Source organism: Oncorhynchus masou, chromosome 2, assembly GCF_036934945.1.
Source record: "Oncorhynchus masou masou isolate Uvic2021 chromosome 2, UVic_Omas_1.1, whole genome shotgun sequence".
NCBI lineage: Eukaryota > Metazoa > Chordata > Actinopteri > Salmoniformes > Salmonidae > Oncorhynchus > Oncorhynchus masou.
Window position 1 is genome coordinate 5850710 of NC_088213.1, and position 16586 is coordinate 5867295.

Consider the following 16586-nt stretch of genomic DNA (forward strand, 5'->3'; position numbering starts at 1 on the left):
CCTGCTTCCTGACTCCTGCTTCCTGACTCCTGCTTCCTGACTCCTGCTTCCTGCTTCCTGACTCCTGCTTCCTGACTCCTGCTTCCCGACTCCTGCTTCCCGACTCCTGCTTCCTGACTCCTGCTTCCTGACTCCTGCTTCCTGCTTCCTTCTTCCTGACTCCTGCTTCCTGCTTCCTGACTCCTGACTCCTGACTCCTGCTTCCTGACTCCTGCTTCCTGACTCCTGCTTCCTGACTCCTGCTTCCTGACTCCTGCTTCCTGACTTCCTGCTTCCTGACTCCTGCTTCCTGACTCCTGCTTCCTGACTCCTGCTTCCTGACTCCTGACTCCTGCTTCCTGACTCCTGCTTCCTGACTCCTGACTCCTGACCTGCTTCCTGACTCCTGACTTCCTTCTTCCTGACTCCTGACTTCCTGACTCCTGCTTCCTGACTCCTGACTCCTGCTTCCTGACTCCTGCTTCCTGACTCCTGACTTCCTGCTTCCTGCTTCCTGACTCCTGCTTCCTGACTCCTGCTTCCTGACTCCTGCTTCCTGACTCCTGCTTCCTGCCTCCTGACCTTCTTCCTGACTTCCTGACTTCCTGCTTCCTGACTCCTGCTTCCTGCTTCCTGACTCCTTCTTCCTGCTTCCTGACTCCTTCTTCCTGCTTCCTGACTCCTGCTTCCTGACTCCTGCTTCCTGCTTCCTGACTCCTGCTTCCTGCTTCCTGACTCCTGCTTCCTGACTCCTGACTCCTGCTTCCTGACTCCTGCTTCCTGACTCCTGCTTCCTGCTTCCTGACTCCTGCTTCCTGACTCCTGCTTCCTGACTTCCTGACTTCCTGCTTCCTGACTCCTGCTTCCTGACTTCCTGACTCCTGCTTCCTGACTCCTGCTTCCTGACTCCTGCTTCCTGCTTCCTGACTCCTGACTTCCTGCTTCCTGACTCCTGCTTCCTGACTCCTGCTTCCTGACTCCTGCTTCCTGACTCCTGCTTCCTGCTTCCTGACTCCTGCTTCCTGACTTCCTGACTCCTGACTTCCTGCTTCCTGACTCCTGCTTCCTGACTCCTGCTTCCTGCTTCCTGACTCCTTCTTCCTGCTTCCTGACTCCTGCTTCCTGACTCCTGCTTCCTGCTTCCTGACTCCTGCTTCCTGACTCCTTCTTCCTGACTCCTGCTTCCTGACTCCTGACTCCTGACTTCCTGACTCCTGCTTCCTGACTTCTGCTTCCTGACTCCTGACTTCCTGCTTCCTGACTCCTGCTTCCTGACTCCTGCTTCCCGACTCCTGCTTCCCGACTCCTGCTTCCTGACTCCTGCTTCCTGACTCCTGCTTCCTGCTTCCTTCTTCCTGACTCCTGCTTCCTGCTTCCTGACTCCTGACTCCTGACTCCTGCTTCCTGACTCCTGCTTCCTGACTCCTGCTTCCTGACTCCTGCTTCCTGCTTCCTGCTTCCTGACTCCTGCATCCTGACTCCTGCTTCCTGACTCCTGACTCCTGCTTCCTGACTCCTGCTTCCTGACTCCTGCTTCCTGACTCCTGCTTCCTGACTCCTGACTGACTTCCTGACTCCTGCTTCCTGACTCCTGACTTCCTGACTCCTGCTTCCTGACTCTTCTGACTCCTGCTTCCCTGACTCCTGCTTCCTGACTCCTGCTTCCTGACTCCTGCTTCCTGACTCCTGCTTCCTGACTCCTGCTTCCTGACTCCTGCTTCCTGACTCCTGCTTCCTGACTCCTGCTTCCTGACTCCTGACTCCTGACTCCTGACTCCTGCTTCCTGCTTCCTGACTCCTTCTTCCTGCTTCCTGACTCCTGCTTCCTGACTCCTGCTTCCTGCTTCCTGACTCCTGACTTCCTGCTTCCTGACTCCTGCTTCCTGCTTCCTGACTCCTGCTTCCTGACTCCTGCTTCCTGACTCCTGCTTCCTGACTCCTGCTTCCTGACTCCTGCTTCCTGACTCCTGCTTCCTGCTTCCTGACTCCTGCTTCCTGACTCCTGCTTCCTGACACCTGCTTCCTGACACCTGCTTCCTGACTCCTGCTTCCTGACTCCTGCTTCCTAACACCTGCTTCCTGCTTCCTGACTCCTGCTTCCTGCTTCCTGCTTCCTGACTCCTGCTTCCTGACTCCTGCTTCCTGCTTCCTGACTCCTGCTTCCTGCTTCCTGACTCCTTCTTCCTGCTTCCTGACTCCTTCTTCCTTCTTCCTGACTCCTGCTTCCTGTCTCCTGCTTCCTGCTTCCTGACTCCTGCTTCCTGACTCCTGCTTCCTGACTCCTGCTTCCTGCTTCCTGACTCCTGACTCCTGCTTCCTGACTCCTGCTTCCTGCTTCCTGACTCCTGCTTCCTGACACCTGCTTCCTGACTCCTGACTCCTGCTTCCTGACTCCTGCTTCCTGACTCCTGCTTCCTGCTTCCTGACTCCTGCTTCCTGACTCCTGCTTCCTGACCCCCTGCGGCTCCATTAGAAGCTGTCTCAAAACAGAGCAGCGCGCCGTAACTCCACAATACAGAACTAACATCAACAACATAATAATAGAATAACACTAGTAAATCAAAACACTTACCGTAGTTCACAATTTCTGAAAAATAGATGAAAAAGTGGTGATGTGAAATGAATGCATGAGTGGAGAGGGATATTCTGCTAACATTCATCACGTTAAAACGCCACCAATTCTCAGGGGTCAGACTGTCTTCTACCACTAGAAAAGCTCTGAGTGATGTGAATAATCCCAATGGGGTCAGACTGTCTTCTACCACTAGAGAAGCTCTGAGTGATGTGAATAATCCCAATGGGGTCAGACTGTCTTCTACCACTAGAGAAGCTCTGAGTGATGTGAATAATCCCAATGGGGTCAGACTGTCTTCTACCACTAGAGAAGCTCTGAGTGATGTGAATCATCCCAATGGGGTCAGACTGTCTTCTACCACTAGAGAAGCTCTGAGTGATGTGAATCATCCCAATGGGGTCAGACTGTCTTCTACCACTAGAGAAGCTCTGAGTGATGTGAATCATCCCAATGGGGTCAGACTGTCTTCTACCACTAGAAAAGCTCTGAGTGATGTGAATCATCCCAATGGGGTCAGACTGTCTTCTACCACTAGAGAAGCTCTGAGTGATGTGAATCATCCCAATGGGGTCAGACTGTCTTCTACCACTAGAGAAGCTCTGAGTGATGTGAATCATCCCAATGGGGTCAGACTGTCTTCTACCACTAGAGAAGCTCTGAGTGATGTGAATAATCCCAATGGGGTCAGACTGTCTTCTACCACTAGAGAAGCTCTGAGTGATGTGAATCATCCCAATGGGGTCAGACTGTCTTCTACCACTAGAGAAGCTCTGAGTGATGTGAATAATCCCAATGGGGTCAGACTGTCTTCTACCACTAGAGAAGCTCTGAGTGATGTGAATCATCCCAATGGGGTCAGACTGTCTTCTACCACTAGAGAAGCTCTGAGTGATGTGAATCATCCAAATGAGCTTTTATAGCTAAATCTGCTGCAATGCATCCTTTCTCACTGTTCTGAGATCTATAGCTTTTGCTGTACGATGTGTCCCTGTCTAAGAAAATGTTGTGGTTACCGTCAGGGTCAGGGTCAAAGGGCGGAGCCGTGAGGAAGTGTCCGTAGACGGTCTTGGTGACGGTCCCCAGGGAGTTGGAGGCCTGCAGCGTGTAGTTTCCATTATCGTAGTGTGTTGGGTTGAGAAAAGTCAGACATCCCTCCAGATAGTCCCGGTAGAAATCCATCTCTGTTCTGATGTATTCACTCTGCAGGATCTCTCTCTGTGTACAATCATGATTAGAATACGGTTTCATTTTTTTGTCCTTTTCAAAAGACCCAGACTCTTGACATCAGTGGTTCTGAATCCTGATTCTGGGGGAACCCCAAGGGGTGGCTGTTTTGGGTTTTCCCCAAGCATTAGTCGCCTGATTGATATAACTAACTCAGCATCAAGCCGTTGATTGTTTCAGTGAGCTGTGTAGTTCTGGGGTAAAAACTAAAACCTGCACCTCTTGTGGTCTCTAAGACCAGAATATGTACATGCTGCTTTACATATTAGAAATTAATAAAAAGGAATAAAATCACACCTGTTTGTGGTACCATCGCAGCGTCGGGTAGGGATAGCCTCTCACTGTGAACTCTATGCAGGTGTCATGGCGCCGCTCAGGCTCGGACAGTTTCAGGATGACTGGTGGAACTGGAAGGGGAGCAGAGGAAACTGAAGGTTTTGACACAGCATGGCTCGGACAGTTTCAGGATGACTGGTGGAACTGGAAGGGGAGCAGAGGAAACTGAAGGTTTTGACACAGCATGGCTCGGACAGTTTCAGGATGACTGGTGGAACTGGAAGGGGAGCAGAGGAAACTGAAGGTTTTGACACAGCATGGCTCGGACAGTTTCAGGATGACTGGTGGAACTGGAAGGGGAGCAGAGGAAACTGTGAAGGTTTTGACACAGCATGGCTCGGCCAGTTTCAGGATGACTGGTGGAACTGGAAGGGGAGCAGAGGAAACTGAAGGTTTTGACACAGCATGGCTCGGACAGTTTCAGGATGACTGGTGGAACTGGAAGGGGAGCAGAGGAAACTGAAGGTTTTGACACAGCATGGCTCGGACAGTTTCAGGATGACTGGTGGAACTGGAAGGGGAGCAGAGGAAACTGAAGGTTTTGACACAGCATGGCTCGGACAGTTTCAGGATGACTGGTGGAACTGGAAGGGGAGCAGAGGAAACTGAAGGTTTTGACACAGCATGGCTCGGACAGTTTGGTCAGGATGACTGGTGGAACTGGAAGGGGAGCAGAGGAAACTGTGAAGGTTTTGACACAGCATGGCTCGGCCAGTTTCAGGATGACTGGTGGAACTGGAAGGGGAGCAGAGGAAACTGTGAAGGTTTTGACACAGCATGGCTCGGCCAGTTTCAGGATGACTGGTGGAACTTTAAGGGGAAACTGAGGACAGAGGAAACTGTGACGATTTTGACACACAATGGTGTCTTCTGACTTTAATTAATGGTTGGCCAATTCCACAAGCTAGATTTCACAATGCAAAACATTAATGATTTAAACACTGGGATGATTAAACACTGACATGATTAAAACACTGTTATGATTAAACAGTGATATGATTAACCACTGATATGATTCAACACTGATATGATTAAACCACTTAATAAAGACTAGTAGCTGGCTAGAGGACCGCTAGCCGTGGCTAATAAAGACTAGCAGCTAGTTATCTGGCTAGATGACCACTAGCCGTGGCTAATAAAGACTAGCATGATTGGACCGTAGCCGTCCGTCACTGGCTAGCGGGCAGTAGCTAGTTCACTGGCTGGAGGACAGCTAGCCGTGGCTAATAAAGACTAATAGCTAGTTAGCAGGCTAGAGGACCGCTAGCCGTGGTTAAAAAAGACTAGTAGCTAGTTATCTGGCTAGAGGACAGCTAGCCGTGGCTAATAAAGACTAGTAGCTAGTTAGTTGCAGGACAATATATATACAGTTCGTAGACAGATAGTGAGATTAGATGGATACCGGCTATTTACACGGGATAAGACAAAGACAGATACACGTCCTACTGCACCGCCATCTTGGATCCCAGGTGGGACAACCACATATCACATAATAGCTAGGTGGACAACCTCATATCACATGATAGATGGGTGCGACAACCACATATCACATGATAGCTGGGTGGGACAACCACATATCACAAGATAGCTAGGTAGGACAACCACATATCACATGATAGCTAGGTGGGACAACCACATATCACATGATAGCTAGGTGGGACAACCACATATCACAGTTACATGATAGCTAGGTGGGACAACAACATATCACATGATAGCTAAGTGGGACAACCACATATCACATGATAGCTAGGTGGGACAGCCACATATCACATGATAGCTAGGTGGGACAACCACATATAACATGATAGCTAGGTGGACAACCACATATCACAGTCACATGATAGCTAGGTGGACAACCACATATCACATGATAGCTAGGTGGGACAACCACATATCACAGTCACATGATAGCTAGGTGGGACAACCACATATAACATGATAGCTAGGTGGACAAACCTCATATCACATGATAGCTAGGTGGACAACCACATATCACAAGACAGCTAGGTGGACAACCACATATCACATGATAGCTAGGTGGGACAACCACATATCACAGTCACATGATAGCTAGGTGGACAACCACATATCACATGATAGCTAGGTGGGACAACCACATATCACATGATAGCTAGGTGGGACAACCACATATCACAGTCACATGATAGCTAGGTGGACAACCACATATCACAGTCACATGATAGCTAGGTGGACAACCACATATCACATGATAGCTAGGTGGACAACCACATATCACATGATAGCTAGGTGGGACAACCACATATCACATGATAGCTAGGTGGGACAACCACATATCACATGATAGCTAGGTGGGACAACTACATATCACATGATAACTAGGTGGACAACCACATATAACATGATAGCTAGGTGGACAACCACATAATCACATGATAGCTAAGTGGGACAACCACATATCACATGATAGCTAGGTGGACAATCACATATCATATGATAGCTAGGTGGACAACCACATATCACAGTCACATGATAGCTGGGTGGACAACCACATATCACATGATAGCTAGGTGGACAATCACATATCATATGATAGCTAGGTGGACAACCACATATCACAGTCACATGATAGCTAGGGGGACAACCACATATCACATGATAGCTAGGTGGACAATCACATATCATATGATAGCTAGGTGGACAACCACATATCACAGTCACATGATAGCTGGGTGGACAACCACATATCACATGATAGCTAGGTGGACAATCACATATCATATGATAGCTAGGTGGACAACCACATATCACAGTCACATGATAGCTAGGTGGGACAACCACATATCACATGATAGCTAGGGGGACAACCACATATCACATGATAGCTAGGTGGACAACCACATATCACATGATAGCTAGGTGGACAACCACATATCACATGATAGCTAGGTGGACAACCACATATCACATGATAGCTAGGGGGACAACCACATATCACAGTCACATGATAGCTAGGTGGGACAACCACATATCACATGATAGCTAGGTGGACAATCACATATCATATTATAGCTAGGTGGACAACCACATATCACAGTCACATGATAGCTAGGGGGACAACCACATATCACATGATAGCTAGGTGGGACAACTACATATCACATATCGTATCTAGATAGTTTTGTGCTCTATGTGGCCCCGGCATTAGTGGTGCACTATATAGGGAATAGGGAGGATGTGTCCTGGTCATTAGTAGTACACTATATAGGGAATAGGGAGGATGTGTCCTGGTCATTAGTAGTGCACTATATAGGGAATAGGGAGGATGTGTCCTGGTCATTAGTAGTACACTATATAGGGAATAGGGAGGATGTGTCCTGGTCATTAGTAGTACACTATATAGGGAATAGGGAGGATGTGTCCTGGTCATTAGTAGTGCACTATATAGGGAATAGGGAGGAAGTGTCCTGATCATTAGTAGTACACTATATAGGGAATAGGGAGGATGTGTCCTGGTCATTAGTACTACACTATATAGGGAATAGGGAGGATGTGTCCTGGTCATTAGTAGTACACTATATAGGGAATAGGGAGGATGTGTCCCGGTCATTAGTAGTACACTATATAGGGAATAGGGAGGATGTGTCCCGGTCATTAGTAGTGCACTATATAGGGTATAGGGAGGATGTGTCCTGGTCATTAGTAGTACACTATATAGGGAATAGGGAGGATGTGTCCTGGTCATTAGTAGTGCACTATATAGGGAATAGGGAGGATGTGTCCTGGTCATTAGTAGTGCACTATATAGGGAATAGGGAGGATGTGTCCTGGTCATTAGTAGTGCACTATATAGGGAATAGGGAGGATGTGTCCTGGTCATTAGTAGTACACTATATAGGGAATAGGAGGATGTGTCCTGGTCATTAGTAGTGCACTATATAGGGAATAGGGAGGATGTGTCCTGGTCATTAGTAGTACACTATATAGGGAATAGGGAGGATGTGTCCTGGTCATTAGTAGTACACTATATAGGGAATAGGGAGGATGTGTCCTGGTCATTAGTAGTACACTATATAGGGAATAGGGAGGATGTGTCCTGGTCATTAGTAGTACACTATATAGGGAATAGGGAGGATGTGTCCTGGTCATTAGTAGTACACTGTATAGGGAATAGGGAGGATGTGTCCTGGTCATTAGTAGTACACTATATAGGGAATAGGGAGGATGTGTCCTGGTCATTAGTAGTACACTATATAGGGAATAGTTGTTCGCATGCACATATATACACACACCAGTGGATTGAAACCTACACTGTTCAGTTGGGAATGATAACCATTGGAATACACACACACACGTGGATTGAAACCTACACTGTACAGCCAGCTGGATGGAAGCGTTGGTCATTCCCACTAGGTTCTCTGCTATGCAGGTGAGCAGGAAGCCGTTGTCGTCTCGACTTACGTTGACTAGCGTCAGGTTAATAGAATGGATGTTGGGCCAGTAGACATTAGACTAGAGACGGAGAGGAGAGGAGAGGAGAAGAGAGAAGAGAAGAGAAGAGAAGAGAGGAGAGGAGAGGAGAGGAGAGGAGAGGAGAGGAGAGGAGAGGAGAGAACAAGGCATTAGACTACCATACACATTAGTCTCTACCTCTCTACCTCTCGGTCTCTCTACCTCTGTCTCTCTACCTCTCTGTCTCTACCTTTCCTCTCGGTCTCTCTACCTCTCGGTCTCTCTACCTCTCGGTCTTTCTACCTCTCTGTCTCTCTTAGACTGGAGAACTAGAGGAGATGAATACCTCTCTGTCTCTCTACCTCTCTGTACCTCTCTGTCTCTACCTCTCTGTCTCTCTGTCTCTGAATGCTTTGCTATGAAAACCCAACTGACATTTACTCCTGAAGTGCTGAGCTGTTGCAGCCTCTATAATGAACATTTGACCCTCCTGGTCATCTATAAACATCTTGAAGAACGATCTGGTCTTCATGGCCATGTACTCTTATAATCTCCACCCGGTACAGCCAGAAGAGGACTGGCCACCCCTCAGAGCCTGGTTCCTCTCTAGGTTTCTTCCTCGGTTCCTACCTTTCTGGGGAGTTTTTCCTAACCACCATGCTTCTACATCTACATTGCTTGCTGATTGGGGGATTAATGCTGGGTTTCTCTATAAGCACGTTGTGGCATATGCTGATGTAAAAATAAATACAAATACAATTGATTGACTGAGGAGAGAAGAGGAAAGGAGATGAGCGGAGAACACAACATTAGACTACAGTACATGTTAGTCTGGAGAACTAGAGGAGATGAATAGGGTTGGTGGACATTAGACTACAGTACACTTTAGTCTGGAGAACTAGAGGAGATGAATAGGGTTCGTGGACATTAGACTACAGTACACGTTAGTCTGGAGAACTAGAGGAGATGAATAGGGTTGGTGGACATTAGACTACAGTACACTTTAGACTGGAGAACAAGAGGAGATGAATAGGGTTGGTGGACATTAGACTACAGTACACTTTAGACTGGAGAACTAGAGGAGATGAATAGGGTTGGTGGACATTAGACTACAGTACACTTTAGACTGGAGAACTAGAGGAGATGAATAGGGTTGGTGGACATTAGACTACAGTACATGTTAGTCTGGAGAACTAGAGGAGATGAATAGGGTTGGTGGACATTAGACTACAGTACACTTTAGTCTGGAGAACTAGAGGAGATGAACAGGGTTGGTGGACATTAGACTACAGTACACGTTAGTCTGGAGAACTAGAGGAGATGAATAGGGTTGGTGGACATTAGACTACAGTACACGTTAGACTGGAGAACTAGAGGAGATGAATAGGGTTGGTGGACATTAGACTACAGTACACGTTAGACTGGAGAACTAGAGGAGATGAATAGGGTTGGTGGACATTAGACTACAGTACACGTTAGACTGGAGAACTAGAGGAGATGAATAGGGTTGGTGGACATTAGACTACAGTACACTTTAGTCTGGAGAACTAGAGGAGATGAATAGGGTTGGTGGACATTAGACTACAGTACACTTTAGTCTGGAGAACTAGAGGAGATGAATAGGGTTGGTGGACATTAGACTACAGTACACTTTAGACTGGAGAACTAGAGGAGATGAATAGGGTTGGTGGACATTAGACTACAGTACACGTTAGACATGGAGAACTAGAGGAGATGAATAGGGTTGGTGGGCATTAGACTACAGTACATGTTAGACTGGAGAACTAGAGGAGATGAATAGGGTTGGTGGACATTAGACTACAGTACACGTTAGACATGGAGAACTAGAGGAGATGAATAGGGTTGGTGAACATTAGACTACAGTACACGTTAGACTGGAGAACTAGAGGAGATGAATAGGGTTGGTGGACATTAGACTACAGTACATGTTAGTCTGGAGAACTAGAGGAGATGAATAGGGTTGGTGGACATTAGACTACAGTACACGTTAGTCTGGAGAACTAGAGGAGATGAATAGGGTTGGTGGACATTAGACTACAGTACACTTTAGACTGGAGAACTAGAGGAGATGAATAGGGTTGGTGGACATTAGACTACAGTACACTTTAGTCTGGAGAACTAGAGGAGATGAATAGGGTTGGTGGACATTAGACTACAGTACACGTTAGTCTGGAGAACTAGAGGAGATGAACAGGGTTGGTGGACATTAGACTACAGTACACTTTAGACTGGAGAACTAGAGGAGATGAATAGGGTTGGTGGACATTAGACTACAGTACATGTTAGTCTGGAGAACTAGAGGAGATGAATAGGGTTGGTGGACATTAGACTACAGTACACTTTAGTCTGGAGAACTAGAGGAGATGAATAGGGTTGGTGGACATTAGACTACAGTACACGTTAGTCTGGAGAACTAGAGGAGATGAATAGGGTTGGTGGACATTAGACTACCCTACACGTTAGACTGGAGAACTAGAGGAGATGAATAGGGTTGGTGGACATTAGACTACAGTACACGTTAGACATGGAGAACTAGAGGAGATGAATAGGGTTGGTGGGCATTAGACTACAGTACATGTTAGACTGGAGAACTAGAGGAGATGAATAGGGTTGGTGGACATTAGACTACAGTACACGTTAGACATGGAGAACTAGAGGAGATGAATAGGGTTGGTGAACATTAGACTACAGTACACGTTAGACTGGAGAACTAGAGGAGATGAATAGGGTTGGTGGACATTAGACTACAGTACATGTTAGTCTGGAGAACTAGAGGAGATGAATAGGGTTGGTGGACATTAGACTACAGTACACGTTAGACTGGAGAACTAGAGGAGATGAAGAGGGTTGGTGGACATTAGACTACAGTACACTTTAGTCTGGAGAACTAGAGGAGATGAACAGGGTTGGTGGACAAAAGACTACAGTACACTTTAGACTGGAGAACAAGAGGAGATGAAGAGGGTTGGTGGACATTAGACTACAGTACACTTTAGTCTGGAGAACAAGAGGAGATGAACAGGGTTGGTGGACATTAGACTACAGTACACTTTAGACTGGAGAACTAGAGGAGATGAATAGGGTTGGTGGACATTAGACTACAGTACACTTTAGTCTGGAGAACTAGAGGAGATGAATAGGGTTGGTGGACATTAGACTACAGTACACTTTAGACTGGAGAACTAGAGGAGATGAATAGGGTTGGTGGACATTAGACTACAGTACACTTTAGTCTGGAGAACTAGAGGAGATGAGATGAATAGGGTTGGTGGACATTAGACTACAGTACACGTTAGTCTGGAGAACTAGAGGAGATGAATAGGGTTGGTGGACATTAGACTACAGTACACGTTAGACTGGAGAACTAGAGGAGATGAATAGGGTTGGTGGACATTAGACTACAGTACACGTTAGACTGGAGAACTAGAGGAGATGAATAGGGTTGGTGGACATTAGACTACAGTACACGTTAGTCTGGAGAACTAGAGGAGATGAATAGGGTTGGTGGACATTAGACTACAGTACACGTTAGACTGGAGAACTAGAGGAGATGAATAGGGTTGGTGGACATTAGACTACAGTACCCATTAGTCTGGAGAACTAGAGGAGATGAATAGGGTTGGTGGACATTAGACTACAGTACATGTTAGTCTGGAGAACTAGAGGAGATGAATAGGGTTGGTGGACATTAGACTACAGTACATGTTAGACTGGAGAACTAGAGGACAGGAGATTAGATTATTAAGGTGATCTGTGTGTGTGCCTGGTTACATGTGTGCTTCCATCCGTCCGTGCCTATGTCTGTATGTCTCACCAGGTGTGTGTATGTCTCACCAGGTGTGTGTATGTCTCACCAGGTGTGTGTATGTCTCACCAGGTTTCTGTATGTCTCACCAGGTGTGTGTATGTCTCACCAGGTGTGTGTATGTCTCACCAGGTGTCTGTATGTCTCACCAGGTGTCTGTATGTCTCACCAGGTGTCTGTATGTCTCACCAGGTGTCTGTATGTCTCACCAGGTGTGTGTATGTCTCCCCAGGTGTGTGTATGTCTCACCAGGTGTGTGTATGTCTCACCAGGTGTGTGTATGTCTCACCAGGTGTGTGTATGTCTCACCAGGTGTCTGTATGTCTCACCAGGTTTGTGTATGTCTCACCAGGTGTGTGTATGTCTCACCAGGTGTGTGTATGTCTCACCAGGTGTCTGTATGTCTCACCAGGTGTCTGTATGTCTCACCAGGTGTCTGTATGTCTCACCAGGTGTCTGTATGTCTCACCAGGTGTGTATGTCTCACTAGGTGTGTGTATGTCTCACCAGGTGTGTATGTCTCACCAGGTGTGTGTACGTCTCACCAGGTGTGTGTACTTCTCACCAGGTGTGTGTTGATGGAGTGTAGTCCAGCGACGGTCCAGTCGACTTCGGGGAGGGGAGCTCCTGACCCATTACAGCTGAAAGTTACATTACTACCCTCTATCATCATCAGGCTACTGTTGTGGCTTACACTGATCTCTGGTACGTCTGGAGGAGTAGGAGACAGGGAGAGAGAGAGGAGACAAAGACAAAGAGAAAGAGAGACATAGAGAGAGAGAGAGAGAGAGAGAGAGAGAGAGAGAGAGAGAGAGAGAGAAAGACAGAGACAGAGAGAGAGACAGAGAGAGACAGAGAGAGACAGAGAGAGACAGAGAGAGATTGAGACAGACAGAAAAAGACAAAGAGAAAGAGAGAGAGACAGACAGACAGATAAACATTTCCTCATGTATGCTACCTATATCCCCACTAGAATCCCCATGCTTTAATGAAGACTGATTTCCCCCTCCAGGATGGAGAAGCTATCATTTCCAGGCCCAGTGACATGTACTAGTCTGTGGTGACCTAAATGCCAGAACTGGACAAGAACCTGACACCCTCAGTACACAGGGGGACAAACACCTGCCTGGAGGTGACAGCATTCCCTCCCCCATATGCCCCCCGAGACACAACTTAACCAACAAAAATGGGTCACAACTCCTGCATCTCTGTTCGATGCTGGGTATGTACATAGTCAATGGTAGGCTTCGAGGGGACTCCTATGGTAGGTACACCTATAGCTCATCTCTTGGCTGTAGTACTGTAGACCAGTTTATCACTGACCTCAACCCAGAGTCTCAGTCAGCCCACTAACACCCCTATCAGATCACAGCAAAATCACATGTACTTGAAAAGAGCAATACTCAATCATGAGGCGGCAAAGGAACTGCATAATATTAAGAAACATCATAGATGGAAGGAAAGCAGTGTAGAAACCTGCCAAAATACAATCAGGCAACAACACATTCAATCCCTTTAGATGATTTCCTGGACAAAACGTTCCACTGTAATAGTGAAGGTGTAAACTTGGCAGTAGAAAACGTTCCACTGTAATAGTGAAGGTGTAAACTTGGCAGTAGAAAACGTTCCACTGTAATAGTGAAGGTGTAAACTTGGCAGTAGAAAACGTTCCACTGTAATAGTGAAGGTGTAAACTTGGCAGTAGAAAACGTTCCACTGTAATAGTGAAGGTGTAAACTTGGCAGTAGAAAACGTTCCACTGTAATAGTGAAGGTGTAAACTTGTCAGTAGAAAACGTTCCACTGTAATAGTGAAGGTGTAAACTTGTCAGTAGAAAACGTTCCACTGTAATAGTGAAGGTGTAAACTTGGCAGTAGAAAACATTCCACTGTAATAGTGAAGGTGTAAACTTGGCAGTAGAAAACGTTCCACTGTAATAGTGAAGGTGTAAACTTGGCAGTAGAAAACGTTCCACTGTAATAGTGAAGGTGTAAACTTGGCAGTAGAAAACGTTCCACTGTAATAGTGAAGGTGTAAACTTGGCAGTAGAAAACGTTCCACTGTAATAGTGAAGGTGTAAACTTGGCGGTAGAAAACGTTCCACTGTAATAGTGAAGGTGTAAACTTGGCAGTAGAAAACCTAAACAGTATATTTTACCTCTCAGCTTCCCTATCAAATCTAAAAATTTCAAGCAAACAATCTAAAAATAAAAACAATGACAAATGGTTTGATGAAGAATGCAAAAACATAAGAAGGAAATTGAGAAACCTGTCCAACCAAAAACATAGAGACCCAGAAAACCTGAGTCTACTTCTTGGCTATGGTGAATCACTAAAACAATACAGAAATACACTAGGGAACAGCACCTCAGAAATTAGCTCAATGTAATGAAGAAACCAGAGAATCTAACATCAACCTCAGTCAATCAGCTCTGGCATCTTCCTCCAATATTTAGAACCAAGGACTCATTAACCCAATCCACAAAAGTAAAGACACATTTGAACCCAATAACTACAGTGGGATAAGCATCAACAGCAACCTTGGGGAAATCCTCTGCATTATCATTAAGAGCAGACACATACATCAGTGAAAACAATGTAATGAGCAAATGTAAAATTGCCGTAGGACAGACCACGTATTCACCCTGCACACCCTAATTGACAAACAAATGAACCAAAACAAAGGCAAAGTCTTCTCAGGCGAGGCGGCAGGTAGCCTAGTGGTTAGAGCAACCGAAAGGTTGCAAGATCGAATCCCCGAGGTAACAAGGTAAAAATATGTTGTTCTGCCCCTGAACAAGGCAGTTAACCCACTGTTCCCCTGAACAAGGCAGTTAACCCACTGTTCCCCTGAACAAGGCAGTTAACCCACTGTTCCCCTGAACAAGGCAGTTAACCCACTGTTCCCCTGAACAAGGCAGTTAACCCACTGTTCCCCTGAACAAGGCAGTTAACCCACTGTTCCCCTGAACAAGGCAGTTAACCCACTGTTCCCCTGAACAAGGCAGTTAACCCACCGTTCCTAAGCCATCATTGAAAATAATAATTTGTTCTTCAATGACTTAGTTAAATAAAGGTAAAAGAAAAGGAATAGAACATTAAATTCTGTGTTGATTTCAGTATATAATGAAAGTCTGCTATATAAACGGATGGAAAATGGTATGGGGAAAAACATGATAAAATCCATGAACACAAACAGCAAGTGTGTGGTTAGAATTGGCAAAAAACACACATTTCTTCCCACAGGGCCGTGGGGTGAGACGGGGATACAGCTTAAGCCTCACCCTCTGCAACATACATATCAACGAACTGGAGAGGGCACTAGAACAGTCTGCAACACCCGGCCTCACCCTCTTCAACATACATATCAACGAACTGGCAAGGGCACTAGAACAGTCTGCAGCACCCGGCCTCACCCTCTTCAACATACATATCAACGAACTGACGAGGGCACTAGAACAGTCTGCAACACCCGGCCTCGCCCTCTTCAACATACATATCAACAAACTGGCGAGGGCACTAGAACAGTCTGCAACACCCGGCCTCGCCCTCTTCAACATACATATCAACGAACTGACGAGGGCACTAGAACAGTCTGCAACACCCGGCCTCACCCTCTTCAACATACATATCAACAAACTGGCGAGGGCACTAGAACAGTCTGCAACACCCGGCCTCGCCCTCTTCAAAATACATATCAACGAACTGACGAGGGCACTAGAACAGTCTGCAACACCCGGCCTCGCCCTCTTCAACATACATATCAACAAACTGGCGAGGGCACTAGAACAGTCTGCAACACCCGGCCTCGCCCTCTTCAACATACATATCAACGAACTGAAGAGGGCACTAGAACAGTCTGCAACACCCGGCCTCACCCTCTTCAACATACATATCAACAAACTGGCGAGGGCACTAGAACAGTCTGCAACACCCGGCCTCGCCCTCTTCAACATACATATCAACGAACTGAAGAGGGCACTAGAACAGTCTGCAACACCCGGCCTCGCCCTCTTCAACATACATATCAACAAACTGGCGAGGGCACTAGAACAGTCTGCAACACCCGGCCTCGCCCTCTTCAACATACATATCAACAAACTGGCGAGGGCACTAGAACAGTCTGCAACACCCGGCCTCACCCTCTTCAACATACATATCAACAAACTGGCGAGGGCACTAGAACAGTCTGCAACACCCGGCCTCGCCCTC

General features: G+C 46.7%; 1 protein-coding gene across 3 annotated transcripts in view; it reads right to left on the reverse strand.

The window, feature by feature from the left end:
* Positions 1 to 16586, reverse strand: part of LOC135554572 (NT-3 growth factor receptor-like) — a 150748-nt gene that overhangs the window by 64667 nt on the left and 69495 nt on the right. For 2 of the 3 annotated variants that reach the window (XM_064986958.1, XM_064986950.1), the window contains exons 6-9: positions 12940 to 13085; positions 8467 to 8608; positions 4076 to 4185; positions 3534 to 3769 (exon numbers count right to left, since the gene is read on the reverse strand). In XM_064986958.1, coding sequence (XP_064843030.1) covers positions 3534 to 3769; positions 4076 to 4185; positions 8467 to 8608; positions 12940 to 13085 — 634 coding nt within the window. The remainder of the gene's footprint in view (positions 1 to 3533; positions 3770 to 4075; positions 4186 to 8466; positions 8609 to 12939; positions 13086 to 16586) is intronic. The other variant, XM_064986962.1, reaches the window with a different exon arrangement.